This window comes from Plecotus auritus (genome assembly GCF_963455305.1).
Source record: "Plecotus auritus genome assembly, chromosome: 8".
Classification (NCBI taxonomy): Eukaryota; Metazoa; Chordata; class Mammalia; order Chiroptera; family Vespertilionidae; genus Plecotus; species Plecotus auritus.
Window position 1 is genome coordinate 164526244 of NC_137782.1, and position 27615 is coordinate 164553858.

At 41.9% G+C, this 27615-nt stretch overlaps 1 protein-coding gene across 33 annotated transcripts in view; it reads left to right on the plus strand.

Moving 5' to 3' along the window:
- DTNB (dystrobrevin beta) overlaps positions 1-27615 on the plus strand; it is a 164875-nt gene that overhangs the window by 100505 nt on the left and 36755 nt on the right. For 17 of the 33 annotated variants that reach the window (XM_080686161.1, XM_080686147.1, XM_080686148.1 and 14 more), the window contains exons 10-14: positions 1627-1704; positions 12172-12261; positions 15646-15733; positions 25115-25200; positions 25994-26107. In XM_080686161.1, the coding sequence (XP_080542287.1) occupies positions 1627-1704; positions 12172-12261; positions 15646-15733; positions 25115-25200; positions 25994-26107 (456 nt within the window). Of the gene's footprint in view, positions 1-1626; positions 1705-12171; positions 12262-15645; positions 15734-18356; positions 19227-25114; positions 25201-25993; positions 26108-27615 lie in introns of those variants that run through there. The other 16 variants (XM_080686146.1, XM_080686156.1, XM_080686141.1 and 13 more) reach the window with 2 other exon arrangements.

Sequence of the window (27615 nt, forward strand, 5' to 3'; positions counted from 1 at the left end):
TGCTACAAATCATGATATTTTATCACATGGATCCATGTATAAGGAATTAAATTTTTTTCTATTGTCATTTTTTCTCTGAGAATGTCAGAAAGGAAATTGAATACAGTATCTTCAATACTGGTACACATTAGGTAACTGCATTAGTTTTGAAAGCAACATGAACATGTCCTTATCTTATTTTGGAAATGGGTTACCAATAACAATATATCAGAGAAGCAAAGTCCATTCTATTTTCCAGGACCAGAATGCCTCTGGTGCCCTCAAGAATGAAAAGCTATGATGCTGCATTTGTTTCTTTCATAGGAATTATCTCCTTGTTCCATTTGGACAATTGATTTAAGAGAACCACTGGCAAAAATGTAAATTTAGGACTAAAATCAACCCAATCTCTGTGTTCATTTCCATTATTAATCAACCTAAAACAATTGATTTATTATAACTCAGCAAAGCCAATAGTGTTAATAGACTTGAAAGTGTGGGGGCAAAAGTGGATATCTGTCTGGAAGACAGGTAGTAAGATAAGTAATGTGGCTGTGAAGTCTAGCCTATAAAGGCATGCCTTAATTCTGCATGTCTGACTGATGGCCCTGTCATACACAGGCAGGAATGTGTAACAGTGAGCATAGTTCTGTGGCTTGAAAATCAAGAGGCCTAAATCTGTTCCCTGCAAATTACTTTCTATCTTTGATCCTCTTCATTAAATGGGAAATCATTAAAAAGGTTTCCCTACCCAGAAATGAGATTGGTTTTTTAAAAAATGAAGTGGATAGATAGACAGATGTAGAGATCTACCCATCCGTTCCTCTTAACCTTGCCTCTCTGTTCCTTGGCCCTACCTGGAAAATGTCACTGGAGCCTTTATTAGAAAGTACTGTGAGCCCGAGCCAGTTTGGCTCATTGGATAGAGCATCAGCCTGTGGACTGAAAGCTCCCAGGTTCAAGACCAGTCCAGAGTGCATGCCCAGGCTATGGGGCTTGACCCCCAGTGGGGGCATGCAGGAGGCAGCTGTCAATGATTCTCTGTCATCACTGATGTTTCTATCTCTCCCTCACCCTTCCTCTCTGATATATGTATGTATGAAAGTACTGTGAAATCGGTAAAACAATAAAGGTTCTGGTCCCTTAATATTTACCAGGACTTGCTAAGTATAACCTCTACAAAAACATTTTACACAGTTAACCCAGCTCTTAAAGATAGGAGAAACCAGGAGATAGGTGCCAAAATACTAAATATAAGAGAAGGATTTCGCTGCTTTACTTTCCTGTTTTTGATGGACAAATTTCTCTAAAAGGACTTCTTTCCATTTCAGAGAGGAAGTAAGAGATTTCCCACGAGGAATATTTAGCAATAGCCGTGGCTCCCCAGGCAAGAAGCCCTTTGTAGCTGCACCTGGCGGGGAGGCGCTCCCCTGGTGCATCGCAGCCCTGTGTCCTCTGACCGCTCTGCGAGAACCTGCTGGTTGAATTTACCGCAGGCTGGGATATGATTTCTTTCTGCCCCTCTCCCGTGGGCCCCACTGTGCTTATCAGGGATGGTAGTTGGTTCTCTCGCCCTTATCATTCTTTCACTTGTTTCTCCCAGTCACGTTGGTATTATTAATATAATGTAAATGTCCTCTCTTTCAGCCCTCCTCGCCCTCTGTCTAACATGAATGACACCATGGTTAGCCACATGTCCTCCGGAGTGCCCACTCCCACCAAGAGGTACGTGTCACGGCTTGCGCTTCAGTCGCCACTCAGATTTGGGACAGGCTCTGGCCTGGGAAGCAGAGGATTCCCCGGGGCAGAGAGGACTGGCTTGCTTTCTCCTCCTTTCACGGTCTTTTAATAGCATTTTTTACTTTTTACTTATTTGTTTTCCTACTAACTCATACATATAGCAACTGAAGGAGTCTGCTTTGAATGGTGCCTTGAGGTGGAAACTCTGCATTTGTGACAAGCAGCGAACATGGTGTCAAAACAAATGAGGCATGTTTGAGATCTTTTTTTTAAACATTAAACAACATTTTGATAATCATGAATTTCAACACTTTTGCACTTGAGTTAAGTGTCAGAGATGGCTTCTGTGTCCTGATTAGACTGTGTAAATTAGATTAATCCCTTATTTTCTCCTAAGTCATTCTGTATCTGATTCATAAACATTTAAGTTGAAACGCATGAGTCCCTCTCTTAGTCATACAAGCAGTTTCCTTTAGGGACCGTCAAGGAACTAGAACTGTGTCTCCTTTCTCTTCTTAATTTTCTCCAGAATTCTCTTAGGCAGCACTGAAAGGAATATAAAATGCTTACTTTCTTTTTGATGTAAGCTGTTCCTTGACCTGAGCGATGCAGAAACTCCCTCAGGGGCATAGCCATTAAAGAATTCTTTCTAACAGTCATCACTCAGAAAGGAAAAAACAACAACAAAGGCATTCCGACTCACTCTCCAACTCCTTCCCGTAGAAAGCCACATGTCCTGATTGCTTTGGAGTAAATTCAGCTATAGAAATGTCATCTGGTTAATAATACTTAGACTTAATACATAATATGCAGCAGGTCCTCGAATAGCATCATTTCGTTCTATGTCATTTCCTTATAACACTGATGAAATGCTGTAGGAACTTGTCCTGTTTATATCCATCAGCGTACAGTAAAGTTGGTTTCATTGTACATAGTTTCCCCACAGTTGCGAGAACCACACGTTAAGGACTTACTGTATAATACTTAAGATCAACTGTGTTTGTTCCCATTGGCCACAACTCCTAGAGCAAGGTTTCCCAAATTTGTTGTGAAGAATCACCTGGGTCCCTTATTAAAAATACAGCTATCTGGGACTACGTCTCAGGACCTGTGGACCAATAGATCCTGAGATCCTGAGAAGCTACACTTTTAACAAGTATTCCAGGTTATTCTTTCATCAGACAAGTTCGGAAAGTAGCCTTAGGAAGAAGCTAAGTAGGAAGCCCTACGACTACCCAGGAATGGAGGATTTAGGGATTTAATGATCAGAGTGACCTGATAATACAGAGTTATTCTCATGGAGACTCAAGACCAGGTAAAAGCGCTTGCCCACAGTCTTGCTGAAATACTTCTAGCAGGGGAATAGCCAAACCACTTCTTTTGGGCAGAGTTGAATGGTACAGTGTTCTGGAACATAAACTTTCTCTCTCTCTCTCTCTCTCTCTCTCTCTCTCTCTCTCTCTCTCTCTCTCCCTCCCTTCTCAGCAAGATGAAAAAGTTCTAATGATTTCCTGTATATCACTGTTAATAGTTAACATTACTGTATCCTTAGACACGTAAGAGGATAGATCTCATATTATGTGTTCCTGCTCCAGTAACAAGGGAAAGAAAGGCACAAACCCACGAAGGCAACAAGGGGAGGGAGGACGTGTCCAGGGCTCACAAAAGCCACTGAAACGCCACCAGGGAGCCCTGCATCTCTTGCCTCTCTCGGTCTTCCTTCGCTCCTCCTGCGGCAGCTGCTTCTCACTACTGCCTATGTTTCACACACACACCTCCATAGAATTGTCACCTTAGGGCTGTGTGTCTCCCGTGGATGAGAAAACTCCAAGGATTGTATTACAGCCCATCCTGTGTGTATTTGATGGGTTAAGAACAGAGGAGAGTAATCCTGGGAAGGAGAAATAACAGCGGTTGTTGGCAGACCACTGTTTTGCTGCCCAGCACACAGATGTGTGCAAAAGCGTGTCCATGCCCACATATACACACCCACACACACTTCTATTTCCAGAGTTTTCCTTCTTCACATAATAGAGCTTTCCATATACATCTGCAAATGCACGCACGCCTTCCTGGGAGTCTTACCGCCTCCGGTAGACAGCATGGGTCCCAGAAACCTGGGTTATGTCCGCTCGTCCAGATCAGGTCTAGGTGTGTCTTCCTTTGATTCATTAACCTTTCCTACCGTGGATTGAATGGTACATTTTAAGCACCCAAACCTCCAGTATACAAAAGTGGAAATCTGAAAATAGGATAGTAGTAATTTAAAGAAGCGGGGAAATGGAATTAACAGAAACAGCATGTTAAGCCACATTGGCCTGTGTTTCTTCTTGGAATGCCACCAAAATGACAGTCAAGACTTTTTAAAGCAAAAACCCACAAGAACAAAGAAAAACGAATGAGACTATCGCAACTACATTTTGGAACCAGAGAAGCAGATGGATGTGGTCACTGATTTTACAAACTGGAAAAATCTAAAGCCTAACCAGGGGTCCTCAAACTACGGCCCGCGGGCCACATGCGGCCTGCCGAGAACATTTATCCGGCCCGCAGGGTGCCGCTGCCTGTCCTGCTTAGCAGCCGACTCGTCCCGGGCCCGCAGTGCGCATAGGAATTTGTTCATAGTTTTTTTTTTAAATTATAGTCCGGCCCTCCAACGGTCTGAGGGACAGTGAACTGGCCCCCTGTTTAAAAAGTTTGAGGACCCCTGGAGAGGATGGTGAGAGGAGCCCAGAAGAGTCCATTCTGGGGATTAGGCTCCAAAAAGGGGCGAGAGGACTGGCTGGTCGTTTGTATCAGAGCCTCAGATTGTCTCCATGACGTGGCAGCCGCCCTGCCCCACCCTGCCAAAGCGTTGAGGTTTATGTTTGGAGTTTCTGGAACAGTGCAACTCCCATAAAACCCTGGATGTCTTCATTATCTCACCCTTGGTGGGCTGAGGCAATAGGCTTTCAGACAACCTCTCTGCCTTGCAACATCATACTGAAGACTGAAAGAGATCACTGCTACACCCAGTCATTCCTCTGGAACTCTAGTCATAGGAGGCACAAGAACTAAGTCCCAGGATCCCAGGGATGATAGTTATTCCAAGTTGAAAACTCCCAAAGAAAGTTCTGTGTGGTCCGTCTTGGATCATGTTACCTACCCGAGGGTTTTCCAAAATAGGTGGGGGTCAGTTCTCCAAAAGAGGGAGTCTGCTGTCCCCAGAGAAAGTAGATGTACTGAGGCACATAGCTATAGGCTCCTTTTTTTAATCATTTCTGAAAAAAAAAAATTGTATGTGTAAGTATATTATGTCATATGTCCGTTTGCACAGGCTTAATTCAAGAGACCCTTTTTCTCCCACCTCTTTCATTTCTCTCAAGGGTTAAATCATGCTTTCTATTCTGTTTGGTTTATGAAGATGTATTGTGTGGGGCATGATACCATCTTTGGGTGGGAACAGGTAAATATTAGAGTCACTAACTCTAAATAGTTACCAGTTGCCATGAATCTTAAGAAAAGGCAAGATATTATCAGTTAGAACTTTCTTTACTTACATACTTTACAAGAAGGAAAAGCAGTTTTTAAAGGCCAGAAGATCTCACAGTAAAAATATTACTCCTAAGCTGTAGAAACATGACCAAATTAAGAGCTCAGTTGTGCTGTAATAGTATTAAAATGGCTTTCTGACTGGGTGCCAGGTAAAGCGTTTATCTTGTTATCTATGAACACTGTAACGTGACAAAAGCCACAATCTGCTGTATTTTTAGGCTGAGAACGAAAGAGGCGCTGGGGAAACCGAGAAAGGGGGCAAAATGAAATGGGCCGCGCCAGAAGCTGGCCATTTGTGGAGTCGCGCCACCGGTTCTCTTCCTTCCTGTGAAATAAGGAAACAGAGTTTGGTTGAAAAGCACAGTCATGAGGGTTCGGCCTGGTCATGAAACAGCTAGCTTGTATGAATTCGTGAAATTCTCTCCAAGGCAACACAGGAATTATTTTCTTCAATCTTTTTTTGAAAGACAGAAAGGCAGAGTAATGGAAAATTAACACATAATCTTACGGACCTGCAGGGTCCTCAGTGCTGGCAGACTTCCAAAGCCCATCTGATAGCCCGGGCAGACCTCCAATTTTTAACTGCTCGGGGTTGAGATTAAATTCCATTTCCATTCAAGCATTTAAGGTAAACCCTTCAGCAGTTCTAACTCAGGTTAGTACAAACAAAAACGTTGTACATATACACATATATATTATACATACAGTGTATATATATATATATATATATATATATATATATTAATATTTTATCAAAAAAGAAAAGAGTTTGAATTCAAATCGTTGAAGTAGACCAATTACAAATGAGTAACTACAAATGGAACTTCCACTCTGGTCATGGTGGAGCCAGAAGCTAGATGTATTGTGCGGGGCATGATACCATCTTTGGGTGGGAACAGGTAAATATTAGAGTCACTAACTCTGAATAGTTACCAATTGCTATGAATCTTAAGAAAAGGCAAGATATTATCAGTTTGACTCTTCTACTGTAAACTTCCACTGAAAACAGGTCTGAACATAACAACGTTTTTCAGAAATTAGACAGTAAATAAAGCAGGGCTGATCTCTGAGGGATGAGAAGCAAATGAGATCGCTATGATTGTCCAGGCCTCCAGCTGAGAGGCGTTTGCCCAGCTCCAGTGCAGGGTGCAAGCAGAGCGAGGCAATCTTGCTGAGAATAAGGGGACCGAGGTTAGAGTTAGGGGAGGCAGGGGCTCACGGAGCAGATTGCCAGTGAGAGGAAGTGTGCTGAGAACCAGCTCCATAGATCTGCAGAGGACTCCTAAGTCTTTGGCTGAAAACTGAGGTGTATTTGCATAGCATGAGATTGCACTAGCCCAGCAAAGAACACTACCTGGGAAAGAAGAGCCCCTGGGCTAATTTGAAAGTGGAACAGCTACCTGAGCTTGCACCGTTAAGTTTCACCCAGCCAGAGTAGAGAGACATCATTGGATGCCTGGGACTTCCAGCAAAGACCCCAGGAAGTCCACGCCTTAGGACGAGGGCAAAAATAGCCCTAGATAAAGGTTACTCTGGATCTGCACTAATGAAACTTAAATCCAAGCCTCAAAAAGGATCCATCTGTCCACAAGTGAATTGACTGATAACCAGATTCTTTGAAGGAACACATCAAAATCCAGACATTCAACAACAGAATATTCACCATTTCCATCATGCAGTAAAAGTTAGATGACATAGGAAGGAGCAGGAAAGTGTGGCCTGTAATCAGGAGAAAACTAGTCAATATAAAAAGCCAGAAACAACAGAAAGTATGCAATTACTAGATATGGACTTTAAAACATCCACGATAAATACCAAAAAATGTAAAGGAAAATAGGAACATATACAAGAGGAAAGTGGGAGAAATAAAAAAGAACCAAGTGTAGATGTAATTATAACTTTCTACTTTAATTAAAATTTTTTAAGTTAAAAAACAACTTCTAGAGTTGAAAGGAATAATACCTTATATGAAAAATTCAATGGGTGGACTTAACAGACCAGAATGCAGAAGAAAAGTCCACTGAACTTAAAGACAGATTATCCAAGATGAAGTGCAGAGAGGAAGAAAGTCAAAAAACAAACCGGATGTCAGTGACTTGTGAAACAATGTCAAGCAGTCTAACAGAGGGGAGAGAAAATTATTTTAGGAAATAATTATTTTTTCAAATTTTCAAATAAAATTTTACAAATATGAAAATTATAAACCCACATGTATAAGAAGCTCAACAAACAATAAGCAGGATGCACAGAAAACCTTACCAAGTCACATCACAATCAAGTTGCTAAAAACCAGTGATAAAGAGAAAATATTAAAAGCAGCTAGAGTCCACCCTGTGTGCCTCAGTGGTTGAGCATCAACCTATGAACCAGAAGGTCCCGGTTTGATTCCTGGTCAGGGCCCATGCCCTGTTTGTGGGTGTGCAAGAGGCAGCCAATCAATGGTTCTCTCTCTCACTGAGTTTCTCTCCCTCTCTCCTTTTCCCTTCCTCTCTCTGAAATAAATAAAAACATATTTTTTAAAAAAACAGCTAGAGAAAAAGGGAGAACAAAGGTAAGATTTTTCAGTGACTTCTCATTAAAAACAATGTAAGCTTGAAGAAAATGGAATGGCGTCTGAAAGCACTGAGATCATTTATTTTTGTTCCTTCTAGGTTTACTAGCTTTATCACTGACAAGGTCTAGAAGCAGTGACAAGCCAGGGACAGTGAGCGCCCTTGAGCCCTGATTGTGGTCTCTAAACCCTCTTTCCCAGGAAAGGGCACCTGGAGTCCTTGGGAGAGCAGTGAGTTTCCAGGGTGGGGCAGGATCTATTCAAGATGAGACTAGGCAAGGGAACTAATAAGGTCTAACAGATACGGCAGAAGAACACAGGGGCCTCTTTACAGGCTCCCACTGGGCAAAGATAGGACAATTTGGGCAACAGAAAGATCATTGCAGTGGATTGAAGCATATCCGATACATGCAAATCTGTGCATTCATATGATACTAAACAAACAAAAGTCCTTGGTAACAATTGGCGTTTGCTAGGGTACTGACTAGCTCATTGTTCTGAATCTTGTTAAATAAAAAATATCAACCGACAGAGGAGAAACCAAGATGGTGGCATAGGTAAACACCTGAACTTGCTGTCTCGCACAACCACTTCAAAACTACAACTAAAAGACAAAACGAGTATCATTCAGAACCACGGGAAGGCTGGCTGAGTGGAAATTATACAACTAGAAGGAAAGAGAAAAACACACTGAGACTCGGAGGAGGGGCGGAGGTGCAGAAGTGAAGCACAGAGGTACGGAGGCATGTGCGTGGAAAGGGCTGGCAACTGAGTACACTGTTGTCTTTTTTATTCCGGAGGGAGATACAAGCGTCCAACTGCTCTGAACTCCAGTTCCGTGTGAGACTCTGGGGACCCAGACTCATACAGGGAGAAACTGGACTGTCTGGCATCGGGTGGAACTCGAGGGCGGCTTTCTCTCAGAGGTGCTTGCAGCAGTCATTGTTCCTGCACAGTGCTGCGGGACACAGAGATAGGGGACCTCTTCCAGGCAGGGCTGACGGTCAGCCATTGCTGTTTGCTCCACCCTGGTGATTCCCTGAGACCCCGCCCCACCCAATTTACAACCCCACCCAAGCTGTGCGCAGAGGCTTTTGCGTATGAATGGCCTGGTCCTTTGCAATCTGAAACCTAACTACTGCAGCTGGGTCAGAGAGCCCCAGACCCTCCAAAAGAAGTCCCAAGGCTCAACAGCAGCTTGCATTGCTTCACAGCTGGGCCTCATCTGGGCACTTCCAAACTCCAAAGAGAAGGAATCTGCAGATCTCTCTGTAGCTCCTGCTGGGTGGCCTCAGGCAGTGGCTGACTTTGCACCTCCTTGGAGATCCAAGAGCCAGTGTACCCAGTGGTCAGAGAGAGACCATCCAGACTACAACTCTTCACATCCATAAGAGACACACTCACGGGGCAGACTCAGTGAGCACCAAAGCCCCACTGAAGCAAGTCTTGCCCCATAAGGGTGTCTCCAGCACAGAAGTTCTCCCATCGTAGACACAGCTGATCCTCACAGCCAATTGGCCTGGAGGTCAATTCCTCCCAGTGATACCATCAACAATCAAGGCTTAACTACAACAAGACTGTGTATGCAGCCCACAAAGGGGTGCACCAAGAGTGTCCACCTCAGGTAACTGGGGAGGCTGAGCCACTGGGCCATATAGGACACCTAGCACACAAAGCCACGCTATCAACACAGGGAAGCAGACAAAATGCGGAGACAAAGAAACGGGTCACAAATGAAAGAAATGGAGGAAAGAAAACTACTGGATATAGAGTTCAAAACCACAGTTACAAGGTTACTCAAGAATCTTCTAGAAACTGCCGATAAATTGAGTGAGTCCCTCAAGGATATGAAAAAGGACCAACTAGAAATTAAGCATACACTGACTGAAATAAAGAATAATATACAGAGATCCAACAGCAGACTAGAGGATTGCAAGAATCAAGTCAAAGATTTGAAATATGAAGAAGCAAAAAACACCCAACTGGAAAAGAAAAAAGAATCCAAAAAATAGTGTAAGGAGCCTCTGGGACAACTTTAAGCATACCAACATCCAAATTATGGGGGTGCCAGAAGAAGAGAGAGAGCAAAATATTGAAAACCTATTTGAAGAAATAATGACAGAAAACTTCCCCTACCTGGTGAAAGAAATAGACTTACAAGTCCAGGAAACGCAGAGAACCCCAAACAAAAGGAATCCAAAGAAGACCATACCAAGATACATCATAATTAAAATTCCAAGAGCAAAAGACAAAGAGAATATTAGAAGCAGCAAGAGAAAAACAGTTAATTACTTACAAGGGAGTACCCATATGACTGTCAGCTTATTTCTCAACAGAAACTATGCAGGCCAGAAGGGAGTGGCAAGAAATATTCAAAGCGATGAATAGCAAGAACCTACATCCAAGATTACTCTACCCAGCAAAGCTATAATTTAGAATTGAAGGTCAGATAAAGAGCTTCACAGATAAGAAAAAGGTAAAGGAGTTCATCACTGCCAAACCAGTATTATATGAAATGCTGAAGGGTATTCTTTAAGAAGAGGAAGAAGAAAAAGGTAAAGACATAAATTATGAACAACAAAACAACAACAAATACATATCAACAAGTGAATCTAAAAGTGAATAAAAAGTCTGATGAACAAAATAAATTGGTGAATATAATGGGATCAGGAGCATAGAAAGGGAGTGGACTGACAATTCTCGGGGGGAAAGGGGTGTGGGGGGTGTGGGAAGAGACTGGACAAAAATCGTACACCTATGGATGAGGACAGTGGGGAGGGTAAAGGCAGAGGGGGGGTGGGAACAGGGTGGAGGGAAGCTATGGGGGAAAAAAAGAGGAACAACTGTGATAATCTGAACAATAAAGATTTATTAGAAAAAAATATCAACCATTTGTTTTACCTTTCCTGAATGAACAGTATTTCAAGATAAAAAAATAGAGGAAAGTTGTACTGTAAATGCAGAAAATCAGCATTTTGCAACCCCTAATAAAATAATGAATCTAGTCAAGAACATCAGTAAATGCTAAAACCATTAGGTGAAAAGTTGATGGGGGACTTTATAATGGAAAGATATAACCAATAACATCTGGATCCACTGATCAGTACTTATAATCCATTATGTGTCTCCTATTGGATGGATAGGTATACTGTATTACCTGTGATGGATTCTAGCCCCTTTTCAAAGAACAATGCAAAAGCAAAAACTTTAATCAAGCATTTAGATCTAACTAACGGCTATAAAGAAACAAATTAAATGACACTACAGGAAACAATCAGTTAAATCCAGAATAGAGGGTATGATACAAGATAACCTGTTTTTCTCACAAATAAATGACATGACAGAAAGGGAAAAGCTTAAAAACAGAAACCAACCAAATGTAAGATTTGTGGACTTTGTTTGGATCTTGATTTTAACTGTAAAAGGATTTTTTTTTTAAGACTGATGTAGTTTTCAGATGGACTGAGTTATTACAACATTTTTTGTTAATTTTTCAGGTCTGATAATGGCATTGAGGTTATGTAAATTATTTCTGAGCGAAAAATAAATTGTCTGGGATTTGCTATAACCATTTCTTCCTGCAAAAAAAAAAAATATTAGGGGAAGAAAAAATAGATCAACTAAGTAGGAAAGTGTTGATTTTTGTTGAAGTTTAGTGATGGGTACATGAAGTGTAGTCATTAGACTACTCTCTGTTTTACACATATTTTAACATTTCCATAATAAAAAGTGTTTTTTTAGAAAGGATAGTATGCTCAAAGACCTTGCATGTATCTATAAGATAGGGCCTCACTCAGAATGTATAGTGTTGTCTTACAATGAGATACAATCCTAACAAGTTGGTTTAAGTACCAGTTGTATAGGAGAAAACAGAATGATGCTAAAGACAGTATCCTTATAGAAATAAAAGGGTTTAACTGGTATCGTTAGGTAACATTGAAAACTGCTACATGTAGACAAAAGCTATAAAAGCATTCGGGGCCACTTGGTGGTGGTAAGTAGACCCACTCTGCCCGTTTTCCTGCCAGCGGGCATTCCCCTTAAGGTGCATCCATCCGTGCCCAGTACCTGGACAAGACGGTGCCCAAGGCGCCTTGGAGACCCTCCTTGGTTTCTTTTCTCAAGGGCTGTAGTGTCCATTGGCCAAAGCTGTCTCCTGAGGGACTGCTTTTGTTCAAAGGATCTGTGAGATATATCCCCAAGTTCTAACACCATATTCCCATTATGCATTGCGATTTTTTTTTAATTTTCCTTATTGTGATTTATTATTTTTCTATATTTCTTTGAAATTTGCCCATTTTAATTCATGTTCATTTCTCGCTCTGTGTTTGTGTCACGCTTGCTGTCTTTGCCTCCGTTGTTCCTAGGTTACAGTATAGCCAGGATATACCCAGTCACTGGGCCGATGAGCATGCGCTGATAGCCTCCTATGTGGCCCGTCTTCAGCACTGTGCACGGTCAGTGGTAGGGCAGCAGCAGGCGGGTATCCAAGGGCTGAGCAAAGGGAGGGAGAGCTATGGGTTGTCAGCTAGAAAAAAGCTCTGCATGCGGGGTTTTCTGGAGAAGCTACCAGCCATGTTAGGCAGAGTTTAGGTAATTTCCAAAGCGTTCTTTGAAAGAAGGAGGAGCCTTGCCACGCCTAGGTACCTACCTAACCATGGAGTCAGAAATTCTCCTTGAAAGTGCAACTCCCGTCCTTCAGGTTATATTATACTTAAAGCGTGTATAAACTCAGAGATGTGCAGTCCCAAAGGTGTACACTCACGGACGTATTTGATGCAACCTCTTTCTGTTCATTCTTGCCTCAACAATGAAATCTTTCTGTTGATATTCAAAGCTTAGGGTTGATCAACCCACAAATATCTCACTTTGTCTAATCTTTCATACTATCACCCTGTTACATCTTTACATGTTACATCTTCATCTCCTCCCCAAGATCTATCATTGTTGATTATTTAAACCAGTGGCTTTCAACAGTGGTATTAGGTCATTGACACCTAAGGGACTTTTTTCAAATGATAATATACCTCCTCATATTATATTATTTATACTATAGTAGCCCCACCTACCCCTTTCCCTGCAAACTACTCTGGTAGTGACCCCTTGTTAATAGGGAAATAGGACTGATCCCTCCAGATTCTAGGTTAGGATGGAAAACCGTTTGATAGCCACTAACTACAGCAGAGTTCACCATTTGAAAGAATTAATACCAAACAAAGTGCTATTACATTCAGGCAGACCCAGAGCTACCTGCCCGATCCATGCCCACACCCACCACCACTCTGCAAGGAGAATGCAGGAAAAGTTGAAATAATCTAAAGCCATTCCAGCCACTCTACATGGCAGCAAAGATGAGTCGCTGTGCCAGACAACTCGAGATTCTTAAATAAAACCCATAATTTATAAACTAAAGAGAGGCTGGACCTCTTTAAGAGAAGCTGGACCTTACCTTTTGATCTTAGTTTTGCCTATAGCATGCCGTGGTTCCAGGGAAGGTCATTTTTATTTCCCATGATAACAGAAACATAATAATGAGAAAAACATGTTAAAAGGACTCATTTTAATATTATATTATTATACTTTATACCATTATACTTTATTCCATTCCCCATAGTTTTCCCCGTATGACTAAATGGCATTGCTATTTTTGGCATTACTGTCTCTAAAGCCTTAAAGAGACTGTAGGGTTCTCCTGCTTCCCAAGTATGTGTGATAGGCTTATCCTAGGGGAGAGAAGGAAGGCCTGACATTTGAGCATTGTATCCCAGAGTCTTCTCATCCAGCAGATGATTCCTGTCACTCTGCCCCAGCCCCTGGGTCTGCAGGAATCGAGTTGTCTCACCCATGGCAGGTTAGCTCAATAAACCAGTCAGGGCAGTTGTCCAGGTGATTAAACGTTTCCATGGTGAAAGTAGCAACAGCATGTTGGACAGCGACTGCCACCTGATATTTCAGCCCGAGAAGTTTTATGGTAGGTGTGGTCAAGGTCCTCAAGTCTTTGGCTTAGTGATAAGGCTCTCTGCTCAAGAATTGGTGGCCGGGAACTCTGGGAGAACATGAAGATTGGGTGAGTATTACATCTCTTCTTGATTTATAGTCTGAGGAACTGAGCTTCCTACTTCCACGAAGAAATGAGAAATTCCGTGGCTAATTCTGAAAATGAAAGTCAGTTCAAGCAGAAGAATAGGGAATCTTTCTAAATTTTCTTGACCTTAAAGCCTCTCATCAATCCAACGTTCTAGTTTCTGGTTGGAAAACAAAGCTAATGAAAGCAACCATGTTGTCTGCACTTGGGGATAAAGGACTAACCGGATTAGCCTTCCCTGGGAGATGGAAAGGGATGGAGAAGGAGCTCTTTTGCACAGAGGAACCTATTGTGTCCTCTGCCAGACTTCTTAGGCGGCCAGTCCCTCCATAATATTATCTACTTTATTGTTAAATGTTCACTTCTGTTGTTGTTTTTTAAAGATAAAGATAGTTCTCTTTTTTTTTTCCCAGACAGACAGCTTTAAGGCACAAATATATTTCAGCCCAGACCTTGCAGCCTTGACTGTAACCTATTAAAAGTCAACTGGTGGTAGCATGTTCTTATTATAAGATCATCTCTAGAGAGGATGATTACATGTGCTGGAAACTGACATTTGCACACCTAAAATTATAAAGTGTTCAGAAGTGTCAGAGGCACGTTTTTAAAATAGTCATCCTAGAGGAAAGACTAAACTTAAAGAATTAGCCACAGAGATAGAAGTATAGAAAGGTGAAAAAAAATCTAGGAAAAATACAGCTGATGGTGTACGTGAAAAGGCCAGATGGATCTTTGTTAATTTAATTTCACCTTTCCCAGATTCCCCTCAGTAACTATAACAAGATTTGATGAGTATTAAACTCATGTCTTTAAATTTTTTCATATTACTTGTCATATTGCTTAATTCCAATCAAGGGCTTTCAGAACTCCCAAGAACCTAGGACCAAAGTAAAAGCAAGCCACAACAGCCATCTCTGGTCAGTCATCATCATCTCTGTTATCTTACATGTTTTGCCAGACTTAAAGAGAATTATATAGCCACAGTCCTTATTAATCTAGGAGTGCCCTGATATGAACAAAGGACAGTTGATGTAACATACTGAGTAATGGAGGCATTAGTTCATCTAAAGTTCATTGCATCACATAGAGCTGGCATACTACACAAGAACCCTTTTTTTATCCAGGTGTAGCATTACCTGATACCCCACCTAGGTGGGTCTTTAAATTTTTAGCGTGCTGGAACTCTTGTTAAAGAGTAATGGAACTAAATTACTTCACTCTAAGATGGGGCTATATTTGTGGAACAAGCATGGTAAAAAGAAGAGAAAGAGGCATTGAAAGGAAATGTTTGATACCATGTGATCTCCAAATTCACTGTAAACTGGGCCTGCCCAAGCCTGGATGCCTCAGCCAGTATTAGTTTTCATTTTCCTCGGCCCTGTTTTTCATGATGCTTGGTCTTTTTGAATTCAAGACCTATGTCTAAAAGTCATGAGTTCTTAAAAACATTTGATTAGAAATCCCTCTCTCAGACTTTTGAAATGCCCTGTTTTCTCAGTCCTTGTATGAAAAAAGACTTGCCCTTCAGGTGGTATAAGAGGGTTGGATGTGCTGCTGAAGAGAAATGACACACGTGGCCTTATTTCTCTAAATCCCCTATGTGTCAAAAGACCAATGGTGTCTATGGCCCAGGCCTCTGTTTCTTTTGTTACCATTCTTTTTTTTTTTACAAGCTTATCTCCCATCTGTCTTTCTAAGAGGAGCAAGAGTAGGGGATGTTTAATAGACACTTGTTGAATTTTTATCTCCTTGGCAGTGTCCTGGACAGTCCTAGCCGACTGGATGAGGAACACCGGCTCATAGCTCGCTATGCTGCCCGGCTGGCTGCAGAGGCAGGGAACATGGTGAGTAATCAGAGGATTCCCATCGATAGCAAAAGGTAGCATTACAAGTGGTGGGGGGACAGTAAACATGAAACTCAGGAGAGCAAGAATCTCAGGGACAGGAGAGGAATGGGTTTAGAGAGGGAATTACAGTGGCTCTAATTTTATCTATAATATTCCATTTCTTTAAAAAATGAATTGAGAACAGAAAATCAAAGTGTCAATTTGGTTCTTAAAAAGATCAATAAAATTAATAAATCCCTAGAAATCCTGATCGAGAAGAAAGGAAAGAAAACACAAATTACCAATATCACAAATGTAAAAGAGACATCACTACAGATCCTACAGCCATTATAAGGATGCTAAAGGAATATTATGAGCAACTTTTGCCAATGAATTTGATAGCCTAAGTGAAATAGACAAAATCCTTGAAAGATAAATTAATAAAACTGACGTAAAAATAAATAGAAAATCTAGATATTTTTAAACCTGTTAAAGAAATTGTATTGATAACTAACTTCCCACAAGGAAAACTTCAAGCTCCGATGGCTTAACTGTTAAATATTATCATATTCTTAAAGAAGAATTTCTAGCAAGGCATACTACACGAGAATCCTATTTTCTAATAGAAAATAGAGGAAGAAGGAACACTTCCAAGTCATTTCATCAGGCCCTTATAAACTGATACCAAAAGAATACAAGGTGCCGAAGCCGGTTTGGCTCAGTGGATAGAGCGTCGGCCTGCGGACTGAAGGGTCCCGGGTTTGATTCCGGTCAAGGGCATGTACCTTGGTTGCGGGCACATCCCCGGTGGGGGGTGTGCAGGAGGCAGCTGATCTGTGTTTCTCTCTCATCGATGTTTCTAGCTCTCTATCCCTCGCCCTTCCTCTCTGTAAAATATCAATAAAATATTTAAAAAAAAAAAAAGAATACAAGGCAATCACAAGCAAAGAAAATTGATCATCAAATTCTCTTATGGGGTGAGGGCATGAATGGGAGGTGGGGGGTAATGGGGGAATAAGGACACATGTAATACCTTAATCAATAAAGAAATTTAAAAAAATTCTCTTATGAACATGGATAAAATAAATCCTTAACAAAATATTAGCAAATTGAATCCAGCAATATGCAAACAGGATAATACTCCATGATCAAGTGAAATTTGTTTTAGGAATACAAATATATTTAATACACAAAATCAACCGTATTAGCAGTTTAAAGAAGAAAACTATAAGATCATTTCAATAGATGCAGAAAAAGCATGTAACAAAATATAATACCCATTTATGCTAAGACTCAATACACGAAGAGTAGAAGAAACGTTCTCAATCTGATAAAGAATATCTACAAAAAATATACAGCTAATATTACACTTAAAGATTAAATTTTGGAATACGTCCCCTACCTAATATTCAGAACAAGACAAAGTTGTCCCCTTTCACCACCCCTATTCAGAGTTCTACCAGAGGGCCTAGCCCAGTGGTCGGCAAACTGTGGCTCACGAGCCACATGCGGCTCACAAGCTGCAGTTTGCCGCTCTGTTGACTAATGAGTTTGCCGACCACTGACCTAGACCCTCGATTCCAATAATTACAGGCTGTTGTTGTTCCTTGTGATTAAGCCCCATCCCAGTGGTCAGCAAACTCATTAGTCAACAGAGCAGCAAACCGCGGCTCGTGAGCCGCATGTGGCTGGCGAGCCGCAGTTTGCCAACCACTGGTAGCCAGTGCAACATCACAAGAAAGGGGCAGAAATACTGGAAAGGAAGAAGTAAAACTGTTATTATTTGCAGATGACATGACTATATAGAAAGTTCTAAGGAATCTACAAAAACACTACTAGAACAAATTTGTGACTTTATAGCAATGTTGCAAGATATACAAAGTCAATATAAAAATTTTGATTATTTCTATCTACCTGCAGTGAACATTTAGACAATTAGGTTTAGGAAGAAGATCATTTACTATAACATTAAAAAACATCAAATACAAGCCAAGAGTGAGATGAGAGGAGGAATGATCTGAAGCCAAAATGACAGACTGTGTACGCATTGTCCACGTAAAGGAAATGCAATGTGTGCCCACTGGGTGTCTCAACATGTGTAAAGGCCCTGAGGTTAGAGACTTCACAGAGAACAATACTGGAGTGAAATTAGGCTGGGCAGGCAGGCCAGATCGCTCAGGACCATATTCTGCAAACACAGTATATTAATTACAGAAATGTGTACCAATTTATATTTACATTTCATAGGAAGGTAGAGTTTTGAAAGCTACCAATCGAGAGTCTTACTTTGTTTTTCCCCCTCAAAAAGTAACTTATTCCTTTGGGTTTGTTTAGAATTCAAAATCTTTTCTTTGAAAATCTGATATTAGGTCATGTCTCAGACTCTTAACATTACAGCTCTAAACGTTAGTGAAATAGAACAGAATAGGGGAAAAAGCAAAGTTCCGTTTCATCAGTTAAACCTCACGCATACCCTCACAACTGTTCAAGCTATTTTAGCAATTAAAATTTATACGTAAAATCAATTGAATTTGTTGAGAGGGACAGCGTTGTGGTTGAATTTTTAAAATTAAGTATACTTAATGCCGTTATATAGTCTTGTTGAATTTACATAGTATTTTTTTTATGCTGTAAATTATAGCTCCGAAGCCATTTGACCCTCAAAAGGAGATTGCAGTTCTCCTTCACTGCAAACAGGATAAGTCTGTTTACACCTGATAGTTTCTGATACCAATTCTTACTCGTGTGAAAATGAGGATTGTTCGAATGGGCTTGAGACTAAATACTGATATGGTCCCTTTCATCTTCAGTTTATTTTTCAAAGTGTAGCTGTCTTATAAATATTGGACTCTCAGCCAGGATTCTTCTTGACTAGACTTCTGTTAAACAGACTTCTAATCTGCTAATCTCTCTCTGATACAGGTGCTTTGCATAAAGTGGGTGTAGCGCTCAGAAGAATTTATTTATAGCCTGCCAGATAGGCTTTGTATTGACTTTTTTTTTTCTTTCTCAAAAACCTTCTTCCACAAAGAAAGACCATTAAATCATGTTAGCAGTCGGCATTACACCCTGGGGAGGGCCTCAGCATCCAGCCCTCATGTCTCCCCGGGTGGCACACCTGGCCACTGACACCTCTTCACACTCGCCCTGGAATAAAGAAATGCTAGCTCCCTTAGACCAGCCAGGAGAACTAATTTGTTTTTCTGAAGTGCCTAAATGCCTTTAAAAAACAAAACTACAGTGTGTGGTAAATCATAATAATAACTGCAAATTCTTAACGTTTTTTTTGTTCGTTGTTTTTTTTTTTTTTTAATATATTTCTTTATTGATTTCAGAGAGGAAGGGAGAAGGGGAGAGAGATAGAAACGTCAATGATGAGAGAGAATCATCGATCGGCTGCCTCCTGCATGCCCCCCACTAGGGATCGAGCCCGCAACCCAGCATGTGCCCTTGGCCGGAATCGAACCTGGGACCCTTCAGTCCACAGGCTGACGCTCTATCCACTGAGCCAAGCCGGGTAGGGCAAATTCTTAACGTTTTATCACAAATGTCACCAGCATTAGATATAATGAGATGTTTTGGGTTTGCTTTTAAAGTCATTTTTCTTTATGAAAAAATTAAAAACTCATAAAGGAACACTTGGGAGAAAGGTGAAAGGAAGGGGAAATAGTGTAGTTTCGTTCCACCAAACTTGAATACATTTTTGAGAAGTTTTTTTTTCAGGAGCTTGTGCCATGCCAGAAGTCTCCCCATGGCTTCTTAGAGTTAAAGATCCACGGTATCCATGAAGTGTCTTGCACACATTTAATGACTCAAAATGCCCCATAAAATAATAATTGTCAAACCTGGCTACATATTATAATCGTGTAAAGCATTAAAAAAAATATATAGATCCTTGACTTTGCCACAGACCTGCTGAATCAGAATATCTGGGTTTTGGGGATCTCTTGATTTTTATGTTAAAAAAAAAAAATTCCCATCTTCTTATTCACAGCTAGCTTTGTAATCATTACCCTGAAAAGCATTATTGGGTTTTTGAGAGACAAGAGAGAGATTAATAATCCACATCCCTCCAGTTAGTCTAAGTGGGGTTGGGACGATGGCAGGACTTCCCCTGGGATACAAGAAGTCCGGTTAACAGCAGGCACATCTCTTTGGAACTCACCCTGGCCAGTCTATTTTAGGAGCTACAGACATGCCTGCTACCACATTGCAGTTTGCTGACTGTCGGCCTTCCTTATTGTGTAACGTTGGTCCGGTTTTAGTCACAGGGGTCTTGTTTCTTATCCTGTATTTTTCAGAGGTACCTCCATCTCATTAAAGACGATGGAGCTCTGAGATGACCTAACCCTAAGAGAAAGCTAATGTAACCAAGGAAGTGATCCTCTTCGCTGTCTTTTTGTAAATATTCCCACTTTACAGACAGGAAAATAAAGGTATAGTAAAAAAAATAACTCAGGGTTTGCATGGCGAGTAAGTAGCGAAACCTAGGATTCCTAACTAGTCTGCCGACTTCCATTCTTGCCCCACTTCAGTAAGTTCTCCACGTGGTGGCCAAAGCAGTGTTGTTTGTAATAAACGTTTATTATAGAACAGGTTTAGATCTACAGAAAAATTGTGAAGCTAGTACTGAGGATTTCCGTATAGCCTACCCTCGGTTTCCCCCATTATTAACAGCTTACATGAGTCTGGAATGCTGGTTGTAATTACTGAGCCAGTAGTGATGCATTATTATTGGCTAAAGGCCATACTTGGTTTAGGTCCTGTTCGTTTTTTACCTAATGCCTTTTTCTGTTCCAGGGTCTCATCCAGGACTCCACTTTGTGTTTAGCTGTCATGTCTCCTTGGGTGCCTCTGGGCTGTGCCAGTTTCTCTGGCTTCCCTTGTTTTCTGATGCCCTTGGCCGTTGTGAGGAGTGCTAGTCAAGCATTAGAAGGGCCCTTGATTGGGATTAGTCTGATGTCTCTCTCCTGGTTAGACTGGGACTGTAGGTTTTGAGGAAGAAGAGGTGAGTGCCCTTTTTCTAACATCACATCAAGGGCCCATAGTATTAAAATTATCTATCACCGTCCATGTTGACCTTGCTCACCTGGCGGAGGAAGTGTTCGTCGGCGTTTTCCAACATAGTTTCTCTTTCCCCCTCCCACCTGTCCTCTTTGAAAGGAAGTCACTGTGGACAGGCCACACAGGAGTTAGGCTCACCTCCTGGAGCGTAGGGTATGTTCATGCATTATTTGGAATTGATATATTTTTCTGTTCAGAATCCTATGGTGGATTCAGAAAACCACGCGGGAGCACCAGCAAGCCTCCGCCTTTGCCCTTCTTTCTGCCCAGCTGGCTCGTCCCTCTGACCTTCCCCTGGTCCCCCTGACCTTCCCTGGTCCCTCTGACCTTCCCTGGTCCCTCTGACCTTCCCTGGTCCCTCTGACCTTCCCTGGTCCCTCTGACCTTCCCTGGTCCCTCTGACCTTCCCTGGTCCCCTTGACCTTCCCTGGTCCCTCTCACCTTCCCTGGTCCCTCTCACCTTCCCTGGTCCCTCTCACCTTCCCTGGTCCCTCTCACCTTCCCCTGGTCCCTCTGACCTTCCCCTGGTCCCTCTGACCTTCCCCTGGTCCCTCTGACCTTCCCCTGGTCCCTCTGACCTTCCCTGGTCCCTCTCACCTTCCTCTGGTCCCTCTCACCTTCCCCTGGTCCCTCTGACTTTCCCCTGGTCCCTCTGACCTTCCTCTGGTCCCTCTGACCTTCCCCTGGTCCCCCTGACCTTCCCTGGTCCCTCTGACCTTCCCTGGTCCCTCTCACCTTCCCTGGTCCCTCTCACCTTCCCTGGTCCCTCTGACTTTCCCCTGGTCCCTCTGACCTTCCCCTGGTCCCTCTGACCTTCCCCTGGTCCCTCTGACCTTCCCTGGTCCCTCTGACTTTCCCCTGGTCCCTCTGACCTTCCCCTGGTCCCTCTGACCTTCCCCTGGTCCCTCTGACCTTCCCCTGGTCCCTCTGACCTTCCTCTGGTCCCTCTGACCTTCCCTGGTCCCTCTGACCTTCCTCTGGTCCCTCTGACCTTCCTCTGGTCCCTCTGACCTTCCTCTGGTTCCTCTGACCTTCCCCTGGTTCGCTTCCCCATCTCATTGAGTCTGAGAGCAGTTTCACAACCACCTCATTTAAAAAGAGTCTCTGTCTCAGCTCACTGTTTCATTACCTGTATTTCTTCATCGCATTTACCACAATGGATCATACATATTTGGTTTCTTTCTTTTTTTATCCCCTAACGCGTCCCCAGTTTCTAGAACAGTATCTAGCACATAGTGAATGCTCAGGAAATATTTGTTGAATAAAAGAATGAATGAAGTATTTAATATTTGAAGGAAATCATCCTTAGATCTCTTCTTGCCAAAGTAGTCTATGTCTTTATGATCTAATAATTCCGTTTCTGGCTTTTTCTCTTCCCTGTCCTGGAGGCATTTTAGGAAAAAGGATAACCTGGCTTTTAAAATTTTTTATTTTATTTTATTTTTTAAAATACTTTTATTGTGGATAGTATTACAGATATCTCCCATTCCCCCCACCTTTTATGTTTTAAAGGAGCAGCATGGTGCTAGAGATAGTAAATAAATAAAATTCTAAGTGTATCTGGTACTTAATGCACTTGACTGTGTATAAAATCTGACCGGGTGAAATGAGCCAGCAGCGGACACTCCCCACCAGGGCTCTCCCCGTTGCGTCTCCATGCGTGTCGCCCAGGTGGGACCGCTGCCTCAGGATTTGAATCTTCCTCCAGCCCCCGCAGCCCTCTGTGTCTGTATTTGAGTAACACTTGGTGCCAAAGATCCCTGCCTATCAGGAGTCCTATTGATGGTAACTTTTGATTGCTCTATTAACCGCCCTCAGACACTCAAAACTGAACAGATCCTTCAGAAGTTTCCAGTGAAATACTGTGGGGTTTTGTTCGGTTTTTTTTCTATCATATGAAGCAAATTCCTTTCAGAGATCATTCCTCATCCATCATTCTCCCTGGCCCCACTCTAATAAGGAGCCATTAGTTGTAACTCCAGTTTTCGGAAATTGTAAACCTGTTATTCACAGCAGGTTCAGTCTCAGGCAAGCCACTTTCCCAGGTTCAACTCAGGCTCTCACAAGACACTTAATAAAATACAGAAAATCTGCTGAATTGGCTGCTAGTTCACTCTTCTCTGGAGGAAGAAAAATCACCTTGTTTTTCTCTAAGAAGAAAAATATTTGGTAGTTTGGTTAAAGAGTCTTCCACCCAGGTTTGCTATGCCGCTTTGCCCTGTTTATTTAGGAAGTACCACACGAAAAGATTTTCTTATTGTGCTTACTGTATCTTCACGCTTTAGGGAGGAAACAAGGTTTCTGCTTCATCGTAGGTCACGTTTTGGACAGAATTTAAGAATGTGCAGAGTGAAGCGTAGCCATCGAAGTGCCTTCCTGAGAGCTTTCCTTCTGGTTAATCAATAAAGGGGAAACATCACCTATTCATCCGTTTTCCTCGTTTGTGTTGATTTGCTTCCATATTCTTAAAGGGGGTAACAGCACTAGAAACATCAGTGGACTTTGCAAATCAAGACTACAATGATTTCTCCAAAGATAATATGTAAATGGCCAATAAAACGTAAAAGTATGCTCAACATATTAGTCATTAGGAAGATGTAAATTGAATCCACAATGAGCATTTCATACCCACTAGGATGACTGTGATCAAAAAGAAGGGCAAGCCCCCACTGGTTAGGCTCAGTGGGTAGGGCGTCAGCCTGCAGACTGAAGGGTCCCGGGTTTGATTCCAGCGAAGGGCACATGCCCAGGTTTCGGGCTTGATCCCCAGGAGGGGACATGCAGGAGGCAGCCGATCCATGATTCTCTCTCATCATTGATGTTTCTGTCTCTTTCCCTCTCTCCCTTTCTCTCTGAAATCAATAAAAATGTATTTTTTTAAAAAGAAGGGCAATAACAAGTGTTGACAAGGACATGGGAAAAAGTGGAATCCTCGTATGTTGATAGTGGGAATGTAAAATAGTGCAGCCACTTAGGAAACCAGTTTGGCAATTTTTCAAATGTCAGTTATTGTATGACCCAGCAATTCCATTTCTAGAAATATGCCCAAGAGAAATGAAAGTATGTCTCTACACAAAAACTTGCCCACAAATGTCTATAGAAGCATTATTCACATTAGCCAAAAAAAAAAAAAAAAAAAAAATGGGAACAGCCCAAATATCCATCAACTGTGGAGTAAACAAGATGTGGTAGATGCATATAATGGAATATTATTTGGCTGTAAAAACAAGAATGAGATACTGATACATGCTACAACATGGATGAACCTTGAAAATATTTTGCTAAGTGAAAGAAGCCAGACAAAAAGATCACATATTATATAATTCCATTTGTATGAAATATTCAGAATCAGCAAGTCTACAGAGACAGAAACTAGATTAGTAGTTGTCAGGGTTGGGGAGGGGACAAGGGGGAGTGGCTGCTAATGAGTATGTGGTTTCCTTGTGGGGTGATAAAAATATTCTGGAATTAGTGATGATGGTTTAATATACATATACTTGAAACCACTGAATTGCACACTTTCAAAGATTAGATTTTATGGCATATAAATTATATATCAATTTTTTTTAAAACCCACCGTTAGATACTTCACACCCACCAGGATGATTAAGACCAAAAAGACAATGACAAGTGTTGACAAGATGTTGAGAATCAAACCCTGATTCATTGTTGGTGGGATTGTAAAACGGTATAGCCACTTGGGAAAACAATTTGACAATTCCTCCAAAAGTTAAATATAGAGTTAGACCATATAACTCAGGAGTTCCACTTTTGGGTGCTGGCCCAAGAGAAATGAAAATGTACATCAACACAAAGCCACTTCATTTAATAGCCCAAAGCTGAATCAATGAAATACTACAGCAATAAAAAGGAAGGAAGGAACTAATTCATAGAACAACGTGAATGGAACTCAGAAACATCACGCTAAGTGGAAGCTAGAAGCCAGCGATGACATGTCTTATGAGTCCATGTGTGTGAAGTCTCAGGAAAGGCAAAGCTAGACAGCAGACCAGTGGTTGCCTGCAGTGGGGATGGGAGTGAGTGGCAGTTGACCACAAACAAGGGGATTTTTTTTTTTTTTTTTTTTTTTTTGTGGTGATGGAAAATGTTCCAAAACTGGACTGTGGTGATTGGTTCCACAACTATTTATGTTTACTAAGACTCATGGAATTCATTGTACACTTTTAATGGGTGGATTCTATGGTAGGTAATTTTTACCTCAAAAACTTTTTTTTTTTTTTTAAATATCAACAGTCTGTCTAGGACTCTGGATATATTTGAATCAGGAAAAAAAACACACACACACCAACAAACCTTTCTTTCTCCTCACTGTAGACCCGTCCTCCCACTGACTTGAGCTTTAACTTTGATGCCAACAAGCAACAAAGACAGCTTATTGCAGAACTGGAAAACAAAAACAGGTAAGAAAGCAGAGGCTGAGCCAGTTTCTGAAGTCCAAGATTATCACGGGAGTATCTGGTTCTCGTTTTCCTTGCAGACTAGATGGCTTTTGACCACAAAGGAAGTTCCCACCTCAGGGGATATAGGCCAGCCCAAGTCCAGTAAATTCCCCGGACACTACATTGCGTATCTGCATGGCGTCCCTTGTGCTGGTCCAAAAGCCTGCTCGCCTGCCTCAGGGGGATCCTTTCCCAGTGCCTTCTCCCCTTCATAGCTGTACTCCCCTCGCATGGTTTCTTCCTTCACTCCCAGCAGCCTTTTACTCTCTCGTCATCTCGTTTTGGCTGATGAGGCTGCAGGTGACTGTCTGGTTGTTTAAAGGCTTGGAGACTGGACAACACACCACTGTGCACTGACGGGTGGAAACCAGGCCCGGGAGGTTGGACGTAATGTAACGGGTGTCGGTAGAAGCAGCTGTCCATCTCTCGGGGGTCAGGGGGAGACGGGGGAGTTAGCACCGTCCTCTTAGCCTTTCCCTAGAGAGGAGCAGAATATTCTGGTTGTCCTTTTCCTTCCGTGGAGATTTCTTCACGTTCTTGAGTATTTTTATGGCTTTTTCTACCACAAAGGATTGTTTCCTTGAATAAGTGTCAAGGGCCACAGAATTAGGAGGGTGTCCCTGTCACATCTTGGTCATTTGGAAACAATCAGAATAAGACTGGGAGAGGCTGCACTACTGGAGTGAAAACTTTCAGCAGGAAGAGAGAGGGTGTGAAGGCCTGTGTGGCATCGCCCTTTTTGCATCCCCTCCAGAGAGATCCTGCAGGAGATTCAGCGTCTCCGCCTGGAGCACGAGCAGGCCTCCCAGCCCACCCCTGAGAAGGCCCAGCAGAACCCCACGCTGCTGGCAGAGCTGCGGCTGCTGAGGTAAGTGGGGGTGCTGCATCGAGTTATAATCTGCTTCGGTAGGAGTTTATGTCCCAGGGAACCAAATTAGTGAGAGAGAGTCCGTTTATCAGAACAACTAGTCATGTTAGAGCAGACACCGATGCAGTCCACTCTTTCTGTGGCTGCTTCAGATGCGTGGACCTGAAGGAGTGAATAATATTTGGAAGGGGGTGGGATAGCTCTGAGTCCTAAATTTATGGTGTCTGTTTAGGGAAAAGTAAACCACCTGGAGGTCCAGACCTAAGAGGGACTAGGAGGTGGGGTGCTAATGATAGGATTGAAGGTGGGATCTGGGGCCGTGCTCTCCAATAGAAATACAGTGACACATGTGTAATTAAAACTTTTCTAACAGCCACAGTGAAAAACTAAAAGGAAATAGAAGTCATTAATTTTAATACTATCTTTTACTTGACCTGATATAGCCAAAATATTATCATTTCCACATTTAATTGACACTGAAAAAATAGTAATGAAATATTTTACTTTCTTTTCTCCACACGAAAAATTTGAATCCAGTGTGTGTGTGTGTGTGTGTGTGTGTGTGTTACACTTTCAGTGCATCAGTGCAGACTAGCCATGTTTCAAGTGCTGAGTAGGCACGTGTGGCTCCTGGCTACCATATTGGAGAGCCAAGGTCTAGATTGTGCAGGGCAAGACTCAGTGATGCTAGAAATACTACTGAGGATATGGCATCGGATGATAAAATGAATACAGCTTTCCTTTGAGCAGGATTGCAAACTTCAAAAAAGACTTTCATAGTCATTATCTTAATTGTTCCTCAAAATACTGATGTTACTGATTATTAGTCCCATTATACAGAACAGAAAATTGAGGCTCAGACAGGTTAAGTGGCATGATCAAGGCTGCCTATTTAGTAAGCGATGGGCCTCACCATCATAGATGAAACCAGGATTAATCAGGCTAAGAGACCAGTGTGTGTGTGATGTAAGGAGCACTTGGAGAAAGTGGGAGAAGTGAGAATAGAAAGATAGACACATAAATTTCCAGAAAAGAATTATCTGAATTGGGTGACTTAATTGAATATAGTATATAAACAGGAAAGTATCAAAGAGGACAGAGTTTTTCAGCTCTGACAACTGGAATGAAAAAGTGAGAGACCAGGAAGTTGGGAAAGAGAACCATCGGAGGAGGAAAGTCTTAAGTTTCATTTTGGACGTATGGAGCTAGAGTTGACATGAAACTGTCCTCAGAGAGCAGAGTTCTCTTAGACACAGCCCTCCTAAGTCTGTCACACTTATAGCACCCGCTGTCTGGTGCTGGCAGCCCTGACTACTGAACCCTGTCTTCCCTGCACAGTATTTATACCTTTTATCCACTATTCATTTAAATTTGGATTGGTTCTATGTATTTCTCTAAATTAGGTATTTGACTTCCTGATGAAGAATTTTTTCATTTACTTTAATAATTATACTAGAGGCCCGATGCATGAAGATTCGTGCAAGAACGGGCCTTCCTTCCCCTGGCTG